Here is a 19,239-nt window from a genome sequence, read left to right on the forward strand (position 1 = left end):
CACTATCTATCACATATCATGGCAGAACCATTAATTGCTCAAATATATTTTTAATGTTGCATTAATTTTTGTAAAACACAGTGATTTTCTTGACCATTAAATGAAGTGCTGCTTTTTATTTGTTATTTGCTTTACGGTTCATTGCCCATTTGCACATGTTTCACAAAGAAATCATAGCACAAGTAACAACCTAAAATCATTCCCTCAATCAGTTCATGCCAATCCCACACAAGTTATGCAGTGATGCAGAAAATAGAAAACAAACAAACAAACTGAAATCTTCGCCCAACACTGATTTTAACTAACAATTTATAATACAGAATCTACTGTTTAATGTGTTTATGCGATTCATAAATGTATTTTAAAATATTAAAGCATCATTAGTTGCCAATATACACTCAGTGGCCCCTTGATTAAGTACAACTGCACAGTCTTATACAATCCAATCCAAGTGTTATGCCATAAAGTTTACTTTTATGCTGCCTATAATGCTCAGGTTTTCTTTTTGTCCCAGTAATAGAGGTGTTCATTCAATTCTGTGTTTGGCATTGAGCTCATAGTTAGCGGTGCTTTTGTATTGGTCTGCATTTTATTCAGAGGTGTTTCGGATATTCTGTCCCCCTCATGTATGTAAATAGGGAATATAAAAAAATACAAACACTAAATATAATGTAGTCCAGTACAAGACCTCTGCAAACTACAACTTCAGTAATAAACATAGTATTAAATTTACACATGCTCCACAATGTCAACAAAAACTGAACATTATAAACTCTCTGAAAAGGTAGAATTTATGGCAAAGCTGTTGTATTGAACTGTATTAGATTACACAGGTGGACATAGAAGTGTCTGCTGAATGTAGATGGCATTGAATAACCAACCATAACTCAGACATAAATTGTAGATATGAAGAACATACAGTGGTATTTTTTGCTTTTTGATTCAAACTGGGTCACACTACTGTGACTAGAGAAATGTTTCCATCGTTTTGACTGTATCAATGAAGATGGGGTGGGGCTAGCATGTGCATGGGACGTTCAGGACAGAACTTACTGAGGACAGTCTTCCTGAACATAATTTTAGCAAAAGCTGGTAAGGCAGTGACCGATTCATCCTGTCATTCTTTTTTCTATATATGTTCCTCAGAGTCTTGATTACCTCAAAAAGCAAGTTACAGCATACCTTTGGAAACTGGAAAATGACAGTGACGCATTTTTACACACAGGACTTTCCTGCTGTGACGGCACTGCTAACCACTGAGTTTGGCTCCCAGACTCAGATTCGTTCTTCCCACTTTCAGAAAAAAAAACGCAAGACAGTTGGCCTGGGGAGTCTGAAACTCTGCTAAGTAGGGGTGTCAGTGTAAGTGATTATCTGTGTTCACCTATCTGTTTGGTAGCCCTGTGATAGATTTGCAGCCTGTTCAGGTTGTCTCCCTGCCTTCTTCCTAGTGCATGCTGGGACAGCAAATACGTGTCCTTAAATTGTTATTTAAGTGGATTGGGATTTTTTTTTTCCCCCGAAGGAAATTCCACTTTTGGACAGTCTTCGGAGATAGAGCTGGGAAAAAAAGAAAAAAAAAAAAAAAAAAGATATCACAATTTGCCAGTGAGAAGAGAGATGTTTTCTTTTTTGGCAGTGATCAGAAAATATCAAAATGAAATCTATCTACCTCTGTTTATCTTGAAATGGCAGTATTAAGATAAATACATTTCTTATGAATTAATAAGCCAAGTGCCCTTTGTCTATAGAACCATTTCCTGATGGACATTGTGTGTAAAGTACAGACTGATGGATTGTTTGTCTTCTCCTCCACCCTCTTCTGTAGACATGGGGCTGGAAGTGAAACATGGGCGCTGAATGGCTGGGTGGAGTGAGTGGTGTGAGGTCACACTATTCATTGCATAATGAAGCGTGTCTGGTTGAAGAAGATAACGGCTCAAAGACATTGTTATGTAACCCAAAATCGGAACGGACTTAAATTTTATTAAAATGTACTTAAGGCAGGCGACTTTTTTTTTTTTTTTTTAACAAATTTCACTCCACATCATAGCTTCAAGTGTCCTGTGTGTGAATGTCAGTGAAGCTTTTAAAGATACTGTGAATAAAACGACTATCTCAACACACTAATGGTTACCCATGCATTATAGCCAGATAGCACTCATCAACTCATCAGCTTTTCAAAGCTGATGAGTTCTAACAGTGCTATAAACCTCAGTATGTTGTTGCTTAGATGACAAATAGGATCTGACTGGCAATTTTTTATTGATTGAAAATGCCTTGAATTTGTCCTCTTAAAGAGACCTGTGTATAGCCTCTCTTTACATGCATCTGTTTCAGTCTGTTCAAGACCTGTCTCTATGGTACCGGATTGGCTAGACTGGGATTTGTTTTTGGCTCTGGTTTATCAGACTCTCTCCCACCAGAACATGTTATGGTCTCATCACATGGCATCAAGGTTAAGTGATTATTATCTCTCTGGAGATGATAGTCATGGTTTAGGCATTGGCCCCCCTCCATTTCTTTCCCCAATGAACTCAGCTTGAGTCTCACTAATTGGTTGTTAGGCTGCCATGAAATGCTCAAGAATAACTGTTCAAAGGAAAAAAAAAATCCTTGATACTTTGTTGCTGCATCTCTTCTGTAACGATGACCACTTTGTCAGATCCTCTTTGGTTGAGTTGCTGGCGCTTGTGCCAGTCTCTATGAAGCATATTGCTTGGTAGGCTGAAAAGCTTCTGAGAAGTCCAGCTAAATGCAAAGCAAAATCTGTCCCGAACATTGAATATTAATGTAGCGGCACAAAGATTGAGCGTTGCTGAACATTGTTATTTGAAATTAAGTGGGCCTGCAGCCTCCATGGCAGTCAGTTAGCAGCGCTGTAAAACTTTTGGTTCTGTATGCTAGAGGCATAGTGGTGGCTTGGACTCTAGTTGTAGCGTGTGATAGATGAGTGCAGATCTTGCTCTGCCAAGCTAATGAAGCTGATTAATGTATAAGTGAAGTGCCACTCTGGCCCACCCTAGGAAGCAGTCAGAGGGCCGGAAATCTGGCTCATAATTTAAACTGAAAGGGGAGAATCAATTAACCAAACTTATGTCTTATCGCATCAGTCGTCACTAAAATCTAAAGGAGCAGGCACGCAGTTATATAACGTCCAATTTGAACTTATGTAACATGGGTCAGTAGGTGAGCGACAGGATTAGAGACAGAAGTGAAACTCGAAAGTCACTGTAAGGGAGTTTGATTTTGATGGTTAAGATAGCACAGGATTAGCTGATGAACCATTGAATCTTGCCTGCTTTTTTATATCCCCGGTTTTGGATCTCTGACTTTGGACTAGCACTTGGTATGAGAAATGGTTATCTTATCAGAGCCCTCCCAGGGCAGCTACACCTCTAATCACCTGCCACAGTTGGTGTCTTTGCATCAACTGCAAAAAGCTTGGAGTGAGGTGGATATTAATTTACATAGGTTGATGAAATACTATAGAGTCACTGTGGCATTGCCAGGGCGGGAGTTGCTTCTTTGATAGGGGGAATAATTAATTTGATAGATTAAAAGGTAATGCCTTTGAAGAAATAACTTTGTAATCGAAGCCTGACATGATTCCTGCAGTCCTTGACAGAGTTGTAATACATGCAATTGAATGGATTGTATTACATAGGAAATACGCACAAAGCAGTTCCTGTAGTCTTTTTTACTCTCATTTTCCATTTCCAAAATCTGAGCCGTAGGATGTGAATTATTTTTGTACACTGTGTCCAAGCCACACTCTGTGATTAAGGCTGAGTCGTAAGACGTGAGAAGAAAAGTAATCCGGATACATTACGTATGCCATTTAGCCACCGACAACAACTGTGGGATGAAACCACAATGTTACTACAGTCTTTGAATGTTTCTGTCAAAGTCATGGCCATATCCCCTGCAATGTCATCAGTTATCAAGGCACTGGAAAACATGATCATTTTTAGCAAAAAGGAAAAAATGGGGTACATGCGCTCGGTTATGTGATACATTTCCATTTCTGTGGATAAGACCCAATTTTATGACCCAGTTTTACATCTGGTGCATTTTTAGTATGTAAATAATGTGCGAGCAAACAACTTAAAAGCAGCAACAATGACCAAAGTCACATTTCCCTCTGCAGTTCCTGCAACATTTGTTTTAAGATAGACTGTCACTTTTTCCTGTTTAGAAGGGAATTGAGTTCATGCCTTACTTAAATAATGAGTGATTTTGCTAACATCACAGTGGCATGGTGTTTGTTTGCTTAATGTTTGCCATTTATTAGCATTTATTTTGCCATATATAGTATGTAACAATTGGTCAAGTGGTCACAGCAAAGGGGGGGACATACACCAGAAGTAACAATTACGTACCGGTGAAGTTTATAAAATAAAGTAATAAGCAGAACCCATTTTTATGTTGTGTATATCAGCGCTGTCACTGGTGTAGGTAGTGAATATGTGGAAAATGCGGTGCAAAGCATGTTCAGGGTGCAGCAACCTGCAAGGTAAACAGCCAGAAGGTAACACCGAAGTGCATGGGGAAAGAGCTGACATCCTTCTGGGGAAGAGCACTCTCTTTATAGCTCAGGTGTTTCTGGTTTGAAGTGGCGACGCCCAGCTCCATCCTGGGCCCTGGCAGAGGGAGCCAAGGGATGTCACACAACACAAGTTTTTTCTCACGTCTTGATTAGCCTACACGTGTCTGCTGACACTCTCCTTTGGACAAATAGATTATGGTCCTGACATGTCTTTGTAATGAAATGTCTTTGCTATACTTGTTCTTCTTTGTTAGCCTCAGCCACCACAAGGACTGCACGAGGATAGGTGAAACATTGGAGACCACGTATCCAGTTCAGATAGCTAGAAAAAGCCCAGCCAATCAGAGCATACATCCAGTAGAAACGTGTGGTGACATAATACATAATAAGACATAATACTCTGTGGAGAATACTGTAAAAGTAATAAGACTGTCACTTTTTTCGCTTGTGAATGAGGCTTGTTATTGCTGAGTATCTGAAAATGCATGGGGTCTGGAGTGTCTTGAAATCTCAGTGGGCAGGGAGCTTTGATTCTTTTTCCACTTCAGTAGACTGTACCAATCAGCTCTGTTCCTTGAACTAAAATATTTCTCTTGTCCAGGCAAATGTTAAAACCTGTTTTGAAAAAAAAAAAAATCATCAGGCTGTACATATCTGGATCTGACATTATGCCACTACATGTTTTAATGCTGACACAAACATACTGTAGCTCAGAGTCACAAAATATTCAGCATGTTTGAATTCCCTTAATTAGCCTAAAGACCCGCCAGACTGTTCGTCAGCCTTGCCAGGAGTCTCATCCAAGTAACTTTCTCTCACTGCAAAATGCAGTCAAACCTCTTATTCTGTGCCTCCAAACTGTTGTAGCCATGAAAAGAAGAAAATCAATACAGATGCTCAGCTCCACTGTCCTACCTGTGCGTGATGCCTATGGATCACAGCATTTGAAAAAAAAAAAAAAAAAATCTGTGTTATTGTTGTTCATGTTTATTTTTATTTATTTATTTATTTATTTTGTACAATTTTATCTCTGTTTAGTCATATCCAGTTCCCAGATGATTGCTTTTTTTCTCTGGTCTTTGTTGTCCTTTTCAAGAAGTAATATGGCATCTTCTTGCAGGCTGTACAGCTTAAGTTGACAGTCCAAATCCCATGCCGCACTGACAAATATTAAAGGTGTTAGATCTAGGCCTAGTTATCAGTGAAAACATTGAACTGTGAAACTATTGCCTAGTGACAGGATTTGTAGAAAGTGGACAGGCTTGGTCTGTTATTATAGTTGGCGTAATGGGAGCCTGTATCTTAATTATTAACAAACACTCTCTTAGGAATCAGCGCAGCTCATTAGATTGAGTCTGTGCTTTTCTCCCCTCAGTTGACTCAGCTGTGCGTCAAGCCCTCTCCCTCTCCTGCGTCACACTCCAGCCATTAGGTCACGGAGCTGCCAGGAAGCATGTAAAAAGATCCGTACAACACAGAGACAGAGTGGAGAGAAGCGGACATGATGGAGAAAGGGACAAACTGGCGGTACGGCTTGTAAGGAAGAGTTCTGTCACCGCCAGTTTAGATAGAACTGAGAAAACTGCCTGTTTTGTGACAGACTGGCACCATGGAAACAGTATCCTTTAGCTGAGGGGAGTTGTTCTGCCCAGCTCGTGCAAGAGCATAACAAAGAAGGGAAGGTCCACATGGTAATCTTTCAAAGAAACAAATAATTTATTCAAGATAGGTTAACGTAAGTCAAAATATGGGCCAATGATGAATGAGCAATAGTGAAACCTAAGAAGCTGTAAATGCTAACCGCTCTGAACTGTAACCCAGGTTTAGTCAACACAAAGAAACCCAAACAAAACCAAGGTGGGTGCCTTAAAGCCAACAGCTTTCCAGGAGGGAGAGGGATGGAGCCACCTCACAATCATCCAGCTTATGAAGGCTCCGGGCAGGTGACACCAATCGGGGCCAGACCAACAGGGAGGAACCTGAACAAAAGGAAGCAGAGGCAGGCCAACAGAGATACTAGCCTAAGGCCTACAGCCGTCGCATGGTTCATTTTTAACATAAGCCAGTAATCCTTCTCATGTACAGCTTTTAAAGGCTCAATGCAATTTCTGAACAGTCATCTAACCATCTTAACAAGTCACCCCCTATTTAAAACATGTTTTCTTAACAAGTGAGAAAAAAGACAGTGAGATGAGATAATCGCACTTGTTTCCATTGCTAATCGACTTGTTTCTTGAGTCAAGTGTCATTTCCTTGATACCAGTGTGCTGATCTGTCTTATTCTGCCTTGTTTCAGTGTATTTATACTTGATCCCAGGAATAATTCCTGGAACACGCATTGGAAACAAGTGGGATTATGTTATCTCACTGGCAAGATTTTTTTTTTTTTTTTTTTTTACGTTATTTTAAGGAAGAACGAGATTTTAACACTGAATATGAGACTGAATGGTTTGCTGATGTTCAACAGTGTGAACATCCAGTGCTTTACGGTGTTGTCTGTGTAATTGTATCATTGCAATTTATCGATCAGTCACCGCGGTGACAGTGGAAAGATAGTATACCTTGATATATAACAGATTTTATCCAGATCAACTCTTAGCACAGGAGAATATCACATTTATATTTACATATATTTAGCGTATTCATTGCCACTCCATCCAGACCACTAGTTCGTCTCTTGACAGGCCGGCTGTCACTATGACTTAAATCTGCTGCTCTTGTTTGTTGTCACCACTACTTGTACATATGGACTTATCAGTGTAGAATTTTGCAAGGGCTAGTGTGCCAATTCTGGGAGGTCTGCCAGGCAGCATACAGCGTGGATGCTTTCTCCCAGAGGGACAAAACGGAAATGACAAGGCAATCGCCATTCTGTCAGCATGGCCATGGTAGCACAGGCAAGGTTATTTATCCTCAAGGTTAATGGGATGACGCCTGGAACTGGAGGTGCCAGATTGAGAGAAACATGTGCCTGTTTTACTTAAGCAAGTCAATAGTTGAGTGGTGCCACATCACACCGAAGTGAACCCAGAACAGGGTGAACATTAACATAAAAGCTATTATGTTTTGAATCTAGAAATTCACTCATCACTCATTCAAGTCCAAACAATGTAAATTGCTCTATGTAGGCATCAACAAAACTCTCAGTGCCTAAATGCAGATGGAATTCAGACATTTATCAAGCTCTTGTGCCATTGACTTAAATAGCCAATAGAATTTGAGGACATTGATCATGACAGTTTCATGTTTTCTCCCCAGCTTGTATTATACTGGCTGGCAAAACCCAGGATGGAGCAAGTGAAATTCATTGAAACACAGTGTTACTGAATTAAAAATCAAACCGAGAACTCAAGCAAGCAATTAAACAAACAGAAAAAGTCTAACTTTATGAAAAGACATTTGTTGAAGATTGGAAAAGGCACCTTATAATTGTAGGCACTTTTAACACCAGTTGCAGCTGTGCCAAGGTAACGTGGCACTTAGAACCCATTTTCATAGCTGTTTCAAGGCAGTGCTTTGAAACTCCCTCTTACCAATACACAGACTCATCTGTGGTGCACAGCTGCCACAAAAAAGCCTATTCAGTGCGTAGAAGCTGATGTAGATCAATCTGCAGTGCTGTGCCAGTTGAGCACATCGCATCATGTTTGTCATTGGGTGATTCACAGGCCACTGTACAATGACTCTGCACTCAGTCTGACAGAGCCTCCTGCTGTAAAAATGAAAATAAAATTAAAACCTTCCAATTTGCACATGTCAGTAACTTTTTGACACTTTTTAATTGGAGAGGAGAACAGTCACCGTTGACCAGTTGGATTCCACTGGACACTGTGCCCTCACTGTAGGTGAAGAGAAGTGATTAATCCCGCTGAAATTGTCGAGACTGCCAATGTGCAGCACAGAGCTGTTTTTTTTCCAGAACTGTATTTTAAATCCATCTGCATATTTGGCATGTAATACTATAATGATACACCACATCAATCTGCAGCATTTTAGAACTTGCACTTGTTAGTTGTTCATGCCACCCTCAGAGTGGCAGGCATGCAATCAGGAGGGCCTAACCACTGGGATTACAGTCATTCTGATGGACGGCAATGAGACACATTAATCGACTGCTCTGCATCCTTCACTTATCTGATCTAAGCTTTGCTCCTCCCTTTCTGTTCTTGAAAGGCAAAATTATCTCTGCCAATGAATGGAGTGGAATGTGATTCTGAATGCAAAAGACTGTGTTGTTTCTTGTTACACTTTGATTAAATTGCATTGTGAAGTTATTATTTGACTAATTTCAGCATTTTTAGGCTTAGTAAATTATTTGCAAAGACAGTACCCATCAGTAAATGTCTGCCTGTTTTTCTTGTGTAACGTGGCTTTATGCTCTGAGTCAACATGCTATATGTCTGCACACAGCTGACCTATGGAATTTGTTGGATGTGTCAGTCAAGCTGTGTACAGCCCTGTAAATCACAGCAAGTCTTTGAGTAGTTGTTTAAGTTTGTCCTAGCTCACATAAAGGGTAAAAAATGGAACAAAAGCAGGAAAATGGGCACTGAAAGCACTTAGTAGAAAACCAGAATAGTTTTCACACACTTTTTATTGTAGGTAGCCCACGTAACGTGCTTTCTTGTGTTGAGAAACGGCAAATGTTAAAAGCAACTTGAGGCATTGTTCTTTAGACAGTTCTGTCAAAGAGAATAGTTTTCTTCAAACAGAAAAGAGATAGAAATGAGTCATCACTTTGACAGCTTGAAGTGTTTACTACTTTATCAAATATAATTTCACTGAACAGTATACTTATTGGAGCTCTATGAGAACAAGGTTTCATACTAGGGCCAACCTTTGTCCTAGGGCTCATCTAAGCACATGTACTGTGAGGTAATGGAATCGGATGGCTGTAAAGGCTGATGTGCTGCTTAATATTCCTTTTAAACAAACTTGTCGTACAAGCTCAAAGAGTTTGCTGTTGTCAATTCATGAGTAAATATAAGATGTTAGTCGGCAATCACATGTTGACCCAGTCGTTCAGAAAAATGATTGCACTTCAAGTAGAGAAGAATAGTTCAAAAAGTGTTAAGTCATTCCTCCAGAATAGTCGAGTGGGGATGTGAATTTTAAAGTGTAAATTGGCCATTTGCCAAAAAAAAACAAAAACAAAAAAACAATAGAACATCAGTTCACTGGAGTGAAATAAGTCAAAAAAAAAAAAAACTTTGAGGACAGCACACCATGATAAATGTGAAAAATCCCAGAACTAACAAAAAGACAAGATCTTTTAACACCTCAAACTACATAAGTGAAATTGCAAAAAAAATTGGCTGTTTTGTTTTCTAGTAAACAGCAAGGCATACTTTGAGTTGGCAGTGGCATTTTTCTCCTTTGCCAACACACATATCAAACTAAACCCAGAATGAGGCTACAGACTGAACAGTGAGGTTTGTGAACGATTCCACCTCTACTAATTACATGCATAATTGCAATAATTAGGGATGTGAGTGTCATTTCATTGCTTGTGGCTTTAATTATATTAGCAGTGACTGTGTCTGCCTGCAAATCTTAGTTACCATAGCACTCACAATTTTTTGTGAAGCACCTACCTTGTTAAAAGCTAGGATAACAGAAATCAAGTGGAGTGGAAGGTAATAGTGTAAGAAAATGTAAGAGAAGAGCATAATTCTTCTACATTTAAACTGCTTCATTTGAATACACTAAACATCCACTCCATTTGATTTAAATCCCTTGTGTGTACTTTTGAGTGGCAAGCAGCTTTCTCTTGACTTATAGTATTAGTATTGCATGCATAATGGGCTTTTTTCCCGGGGAATGAAATATCAGAGTAGTACTGGTACAGACATATTGGTTCGGCTAAAGCCATGACTGACAAATTTCCCCCTGCTTGCTGATGCGGTCATTAGTAAGAAATGCAGCTCATATCCATGCCAACATTTCTGTGGGATCCAGACCTCACCAATCAGTGAGCTTGCAGGTGGCATTTAGTGCTGAGGGAAGATGGTTCATCCTAATTTCAGTCATCAGACAAATTTGAAACATTTCCAGGGGTTTACTGCCTTAGCTAGAATCCTGGCAAAACTACTGACAAATTCACTGGGAAAAAAAATTGGGAAAAATCAAGTGTGTACAGTTTATGCTTGTTCTCCGGTTGTAAAATATTAATAGATATTTTAAAATAATCATGCTGTCTTGAAGGGGGGCTTCCTGCTCAGTTTGTTTGGTTGTAAGGTGTTTATACATAGCAAGACATAAAGCCACCCTTGATCCAGGGTGTTGTAGTAAAGAGGAATTCTCATATCTTTTTCATGAACCAGTAGCAAAGTTGCCCTATATCTGTAGGGAATGGGATCATGAATATTGTGTTAACCCAGAAAAAGTTAAAATCCATGTGCATGCTTCCTTGTTCCCCTGATCCCGCAGTCTTTTGTTGTTCTATTGGCCCATTGTACCCGAAAAGAGATCAAGGGGACCCCTGTCGGTTGTGGATTATTCCTTTGTAGAAGCGCCACTGTAGGGGATAGAGGATTAAAAAGAGCAGACGGTGGATGGGGATTCTAGAGGAAGTTGGTTTGCAGCACCCACTGCACATGAATTGTTAACATGAAGCATTGTCTCTTCAGTGTTGGGTGTAGAATTTTGGGGGTAGATATGGGTTCTTGGCACATTTTGGTTCTGAGAACCATGGTAGCTCATGGGCTCATTTTAGGTTTAGTTCAAGTAGGTGAAAATTAATGGCGTTCACATTGGAATCACAGCTGAAACTTTTGTCCACATGATGAATTCACGTTGTTGTAACAGTTTTTAAGGCAACACTGTTTTCTTTCTCTCCATTCTCTCCTGTATCAGGACTAGGTATCAATTTTATTACTAAGATTATAATATTCTAATATTGATTTTAACATTGTAATAGTGTTACAGTATTTCTAATATTTCAAGTAGCAGAAACAGCTTGTTAAGGTTGAGATCATATGTGTGAACTGGCTTATCATATGTGTGAACTAGCTCACAGCATGTGTAACCTCATGTGTCATCTCTTTGTATAGGGAGCCATGGACCTCGAGGGTGGGCAGCCTCCTACCCAGAATGTGCAGAGAGCAACCAGTCACCTGTGGACATTGTAGATGACGATGCTCAGGTTTCGCAGGAGTACCAGGAACTGACGCTTGACAAGTTCAATATCGAGTCCTCCAACCATACCACCATGAAAAACACTGGAAAGACAGGTTAGTATCACTGCGTTTCATCACCAATGATACTCACACAATGATGCCAATTCAAATTTCTGTCATTGCACCTCATGATTACTGACTTTCAAATGAATATAGACCCAACAGGGTCTCCATCAGGCACGTGATGTCTAGTGAAGACCGTGTTCGGTTGAAATGTCCTGTATGTAGTGATGCGAGCTGGAATCCAGTATGTGGATATTTGTAAAAAACAGGTTGGATGTGCACACATTCAGTTTCCCCGGACTTTCAAATGAAACCATGGTAAGTGTAGTGCTGAATATAGAAACATGTTAAAATGTGAATTGTTAAATCTACATAAATTGTTAGCATGTTCTATGTGGAGCATTTTTATAGCTTAACTCCTTTGCCAAATTTCACAACCAAGCCCTAATATTTCAGTAATTGCAACATCACACAAAACAGTAATTACTCTGTCATGACTCTAGTAAATCTATCAGTAATTCTAGTAATTGCATCATAATTAGTGTTAGTGGGGATCTGTGTTTGCCCTCACATGTGTGTGTATCTCTCAGCTCTCAGTTTTTTATGGTGCCTGCAAGCCTTTCTTTTGTATGGAACAGTTTTAAATCTCATTTGATTAACAGCTGCTTCAAACCTCGGTCACAAGTGGGTTTGTTTTTTTAATTGGCTATCATTGTTCTAAGATTAGATGTGTACAAAATGTGTGGGCCATCGGTGTTGAAGTCCCAACCTTAATTGATCTCCCCTGGTTTTGGCGCTCTCTCTCTCCCAGCATAAAGAGTGTCATCTTTTGCCTTTGATCTAAATGAGCCTTGTTAGCTGCCATGACAACCACAGCCTGTGGGACAGCAGAGCAATGGGACAACAGGCTGCTTACTTACGAAGATGGAAATACAGGGCTGGCCTGCAATTTTGGGGCCATGTAGTGGTGATTTGAGTTTGGGGGGCATTCTGAAACTCATCAAAACTGGCAAAATGTTACTGACAAATATTATCATAGTCATAATCGAAAAATCAGAGTCATTTGAATAAATCAATTTAGTGTTTACCAAGTTCACACCACATTATTGTAAAATAACATACCTCAAACATTCACAGTTGTGTACTGCAAATGATTTGATTGCTTTGTACTAAATTAGCAAAGGCTGTGTAACTTAGATTATGAAACTGAGCTCTGTAGGAGTTGTCGTAAATGGAAAATGGACTGCATCTCTGTAGCACTTTTCTAGTCTACTGACCACTCAGAATGCTTTACAATGTTTGCCTCACATTCAGCTATTATCACACACTGATGGTCAAGGCTACCATGCCAGGTGCCAAGCTGCCCATCAGGATCGGATAGGGGTTCAGTGTCTTACTCAAGGACACTTCACCATACTCGATAGATCGAGTGTGTCGAGACCACAACTTGCATGTATGTGTTCTTTGTATACACATCAACTACACTATATTGTGAAGGACAAGTGAAGGATTATCCTGCTATAAGCTCAATGGGCACAAGTCATTCACTATACCGACTGACACTGGTATGCACAATTACTGTTTATGCTAGATTCGTTCATTGTAATGCTTCTCTATGCATTACATGCATTATGCACTTGGACTGATCAAGATTAGCTCTCTGCAAATATAATAATAGGTCATTTTACCCAGCCAGTGTGTTTTACTGCCAGGTGTAGAATAAGGTAGCTCATCCAGTCATGCTAGTTGGCAAAATGTGACTGCCTGATTTAAAAAAAAAAAAAAAAAAAAAAAAAAAAAAAAAAAAAGTGATAATTAATTAATAATAGGGTCTACCCAGTCTCTTGCATCAGCTAAGTAACGATCCAATGCATGCTTGATACTGTGTTTGGCAATTAAACTTTTAACTCGGTTCAACTCAACTTTCTTTATATAGCACATTTTATATAGTCATACAGCTCAAAGTGTCTCACACAGCAGAATTAAAACAACAAAAACAGAAAATAAGAACAAAAATAAACAATAAAAAATATATAAAATGTTGCTGGCAGTAAGACTCAACATTAAAATGGTAAAACAGTAAAATAAAACATAAAACATAAAAGTCAACAAAATAAACATTGGGAAATAAACCTATGAAAACCAGTGATTACAAATAAAAACTTATGGCTATAAGATTACTCCAAATTAAAACCAGATTAAAAAGATAGGTCTTTAATTTCCTTTTAAAAATACAGAGAGAGCTTGCCATACTACTATCTTGAGGCAGTGTGTTCCATAATTTAGAGGCATAAAAACAGGAGGCAGCCTCATGGCACTTTTAGGGGAAACATTAGGAACATTTAAATGAAAAGTGTCAGAGGGCCTCAGTGATCTGGCTAGAGCATAAAATGAAATGAAATATTTGATGTAGAGTAATCTTTTGTTTTTAAAATCATACCCCAGCTGATGATATCAGGCAGACAAACAGACGAGGGCATACTGTACATTGATAAATACCCATTGTCTTTTTTTTTTTGTTTCTTTGCAAGTCTTATTTTCACCATTGTGTAGTTGCCATAGCACCATGGTCTTCAACAGACAAATACACTCAATCAGTCAATGTGGGAAATTCACTTGTCTGTACAAGTGTGCTTATAACACTTTGTCAAGGTGTGGTAAAATAATTTTCTATAAATGTTGTCTACTTGTAGAGGGGTATTCAATTAAGACAAGGAGGTTAAGTAGTATTGCTGTGCCCATTTTATTATGAAAGTTTGAGAAATATACACCTTTACTGTGATTTTTTTTTTTCACACAATATAACATTCTTTGTTGAGAAATCAAGTACATGATAATACACAAATACATTTGCTCAAATGTATTTTTTATTTATTTATTTTTTTCTGTAGAAGAGATTGAGGGAGCTGATCGACTAGGGAGCCAAAGAGCAGTGATCACATTCAAATAATAAACCACTAATTAATTAAGTCTCATCATCATTTCTAGAAATGTTCATTTAACAGCACAGACTCTTTAAGTGTCTTGGTTCATGTGGATTTCTGATTGTTTTTTTTTTGTTTTTTTTTTGCATTTGGATTTGACCTCCATGTTCCAGAGGTAATCCACAAGCATGTGCTTAATGGCTGAAGTTGCCCTCATTTGCCTCAGAAATTATCCCTATAATGCACAAGATCCAAGAGTCTGATATATTTGTGTTTTCAGGTGGTCTGATCTAATGACTCATGTTGAACATGGAAATATTAAAATATATTAGATAGCTCATATTAAGTGTGAAGGCGACATATTCAATTGTGAAAAAGGTGATGATGAGTCAAACCTTGGTTATTTATCTCGGTTAATACCAGCAACCTCGAGCCAAAAGTTGATGTTATAATTAAACTTCAAGGGAATAGATCTCAAAAGTTCCCTGCAATTGTTTTCACAACGTTCCTTTGTGCCTTGACCTGCTTTGAGATCAAGCTGATTGGCCACCATTCAGTCAGTGTTCCTCAACTAAACATTTCCCAGGCAAATTTCAAACCTCGACCAAATTCATGAGGAATCGGAAGACCCCAGAGACATTTGCATTGATCGAGGATTTACTTTCACACAGACTCCCTTTCTTTCACAGGCTGTGATTCAAGGTCTTTTTGGCTTAGCTTCTAATTCCTGCTCTGCTGTTGGAGGGTTCAAACACACCCAGGGCAGCATTTCTAATGAAACTCCCAGGGCCAGCTAGCCTCCCTGACTTTCCTTGACTTGCACACAGGATTACAGTGCACCATCAACAGCACCAGCAGCAGTGCTTTATTAAGAACCTCTGGAACCTTGTGTGTTGGTGCAAATGAGTTGCGCACTTATGCGTGTGTGACCCTTTTTTTTTTTTACCCTTTCCTGCACTGCAGTGTTTTTTACTTTAGCATGATGCTTTGCACTTTGAAAATCTCCTGCACCTTTTTCCTGTGTGCTGAGGGCCTTCAGCTTAACCAGCACAAGCAGGCTGTTAATACTGCTGGTGGATACTTTCTTGTCTCACGACAGGGGCTCAGCTCATCCCTTGTCACACAAGTCTCTTCTATATTCTGCTCTCTTCAGAGCCCCTCTTCTCTCCCCCCTCTTTTTTTCTGGATTTGTCCACCCTGCTTCCTACTACGTCTGCTGTAGTCCATTGCCTGGTGCTCTGTGTCTCCTATCTTGATTTCACCCGTCTCTTGGCACAGCTTGTTCATCATGTCATCTGTGTTTACAGACAATCTGTGTTTGCCTGTACACATGCTCATCCTCTTGGTTTGCTTTGTGTTATGATTAAAGTGGGTTGTCCTTATCCGGAGAGGCTGACTAAATCCTCCTGTAACAGGGGAGGATCAGCCGACAGAGCAATGGGTCTAATCTGGCTAATCATGTCAAATATAGAGATATATTAACATCTAACCTCAGCCAGTGCAGTAGCAGGATACCAGCCTTGTGATGGTGGAGTTTCAGATGCCATGGAAAATTGGAGAACTCAGTGGAGCTGCTGATGTCCTTTGAACTCAGCGCAAACTCACACTTACATGACACTGATAAGTACATTTACAAATTTTAGTCTCCAAGGAAGCAGACAGGCTGAACTAAATCACATCTCCAGTAACCCACTGCACCATTCCAGGAATGTTTTCCAATCCATCATAACACCAGTCTGAGTAAACGCAGCCAACATTACACTGCAGCACAGTATACCAAGGCAGTGAACAGAACCCGTAGAACAAACACACCTCCACTTAAATCCCTCGATGTTTGTCCCCTAGACTTGAAACAGAATTTGAAATAAATTCGAAAGCTTATTTTGGGAATTTTTTTGGCTTGAAAGCAATCATGACCAAATTCACAGTATTATATTCAGTTAAACTTTTATGTTTATTGAAATGCTGAGGTTTATTTCCACATACAGTGCTTCAATTCAAGCATCAAAGATTTTAGCAATTCAAATTCATTTTCTGCTTACACTAATTTTCTGCCCACGGGGCTCTATACCAGTATCTCCATGATGGGCTTTTATTTTAGGTTACAGGGGTTAATTGTGGGTTCATGGGTGCGCAGTTTAATTTTAAATCAGAGTTCGCACTTTTTGTAAAGGTTTTTGTACCACGGAAGTTTACTAAAGCAAACAAAGATATTTTAGTCAATTTTTTCCTAAAATGTAATTGAAATATCATCTGGTCCCTTTATGTGACTCAAGCTATGTCTCCAGCTTGTGATAGTTTTGAGAGAGTGCAATAAAAAAAAAAAAAAAAAAATAGAATGAATAACCATGGATTGAAATGGTTACCAAAATGTTGTGTTGTGGCTGCCTTCTTCTCTCCCCTATCTGTGGTGTCTGCTGTTGTCTGCCCTGCCTCCCTTTGTGTACAATGTGTTCTGCTATGTTTAATGCACAATAATAACAGTAGAACATGTAACATGAAGAAATGTGAATTCTGCAATAGTATAATGTCTGCTGGAGCACAATAGGTACAGTGCATTTTCCCCTTGTCATAACATAACCAGGGAAACTCCTGTTGCCAAGCTGATTTAAACGGCCTTGCAGGTGGGGGAGCCGCGGGCACAGGAGACTCAATTAGCTGTGCTTCACTATCATCTGGCAATGAATGGGTACCGACCGAGTCCAGCTGGGATGGCTCTACCTGAGAACTTTCACTGATCCAGTCAGTCTCAGTATCATTGGCATCTGATGGTAGAGAAGGCAGGGTGTGGATGGGCAAGCAGTGAGAAAATGTTTGATATTTCATGTTTGGCCATTTTGTTTTCCTGTCAGAAGACAATGTTCCTTGACATTGGCTAGCTAAGCAGTTAAAAGCATAAAGCGCGTTACCTATCATGATACTGGGCTAGTTTCAAAAACTTCTGAATTAAAATACTGTTCAAATTATACTACCCAGTGAATTGTGGTTAATCTGTTCTGTTGTTTGGAATTTCACTTGCTTCTTCTGTGCATCCAGAATCAGAAATAAGAATCAGAAATACTCAGAAGTTTCAGCTGTGGACAGAGCTGGACAGTAGAGGAGTTCACACCATCATGTAGCAAGTCAGACGTACGGAGGAGATGAGAGAGTTCAGCACATCAGCACATAATTAAAGCTTGAAGGTCACCACTGGTGACCTAGCAGGCAAAACCTAGTTGCAAAATAAAAAGTTAGGGGAATTGGCGACCATTTCAGTCACCATCTGGAGCCCTGCAGCATAGATTTACTACTAGAACTGTATCCAGTGGTATTCAAAAAAGGATGATGAGGAAGATATCTACATTGCAGCCTTTTTTGGTATCTGAAATCTGTAATCTGAAAGATTACATTAGATTGTAAAAGTTTTGGGAAGCAGGACAAACGTACAACCTCTAGGAGTAGCTACACTTGGCTCTTAAAGTGACTGAGTAGGCCTAACAAACACAGGTGGGCACATTACAGAGCTATGCAAACATATACAAAAATGAGAAATGACGTACTGAATTTTGTCCCATATGTCCATTATTTGTCTGCTACAAGATCACCCCTTTGCAGTTGCAAACTGGAAAATCTGTCTAGTCAATGGCCTTTTGCATACTATTTCTAAAAAAAAAATCTCATTTATTGTGTGACAGGTTTTTTTGTGTGTTTTGGTAATGGTGCTTTTATAAATGGGATGCTCATGACAGGTTGACACAACTGGCGATCAGGGTTATCTACCTGCTCATGGTAATTTGTACCTACTTATCATGTCCCATGTGACAAACACTTGATCATGTTGAGTTTATTCTGAACCTATTGTTCATGCTATGTTTTGATCTCAACATTTAATTCTTGTCTCTGCCCTCTTTCAGCACCCATGCCTACGAGTCTTGGGAAATGGACTCCTCTTTTCCAGTTTTTCAATATGTATCTCCCTAAGGGGGAATGATGTTTTTCTTGTTATCAGGTCTAAGCTTGGGTGATGTCATTATCATTTTCTTTTATTAAGGACTATACAAGTAAACTCAACATGAATTGACTTCAGTCAGCAATCTGTGAATCTGATCTTTAACTACTACACCACTCCATTTATGTGATGGCTTATTTTGTTCCCTTCTGTCTCCAGTTGCTGTTCTTCTGAAGGATGACTACTTTGTGAGAGGTGCAGGACTGCCTGGGCGTTTTAAGGCTGAGAAGATGGAGTTTCACTGGGGCCAGAATAATAGCTCGGCGGGCTCAGAACATAGCATCAATGGCAGAAGATTTCCTGTAGAGGTACTTCATCCTTTTGTTGCATTAAGATATGGTGAATGTGCAAGAAAGAGCTTTTTGGGTGAAGAGTGAATATGGGAAGATGCAAGGGGGTAATTGTAATCTGTCCTTGGTCAAGACATGTTCAAGTGGCAAGGCTACTTGAACATGTTTAAAACTATTTTATACATATGGTCAAGACAATCCCCTTTGTGAGAGTTCTCATAGGCCATACAATTTCCCCTCAATTTTCACCGTTTAGAGGTGGCAACCACAGTTGCCCTTTTAATTCCAGCTCTGTTTGCCCTCTCAT

At 39.4% G+C, this 19,239-nt stretch overlaps 1 protein-coding gene across 3 annotated transcripts in view; it reads left to right on the plus strand.

The window, feature by feature from the left end:
* The window catches only part of ca16b (carbonic anhydrase XVI b), a 118,047-nt gene that overhangs the window by 45,592 nt on the left and 53,216 nt on the right, over nt 1–19,239 (plus strand). For all 3 annotated transcript variants that reach the window (XM_030052085.1, XM_030052086.1, XM_030052084.1), the window contains 2 exons: nt 11,602–11,781; nt 18,802–18,950. In XM_030052085.1, coding sequence (XP_029907945.1) covers nt 11,602–11,781; nt 18,802–18,950 — 329 coding nt within the window. The remainder of the gene's footprint in view (nt 1–11,601; nt 11,782–18,801; nt 18,951–19,239) is intronic.

This window comes from Myripristis murdjan, chromosome 5 (assembly GCF_902150065.1).
Source record: "Myripristis murdjan chromosome 5, fMyrMur1.1, whole genome shotgun sequence".
NCBI classification, from domain to species: Eukaryota; Metazoa; Chordata; class Actinopteri; order Holocentriformes; family Holocentridae; genus Myripristis; species Myripristis murdjan.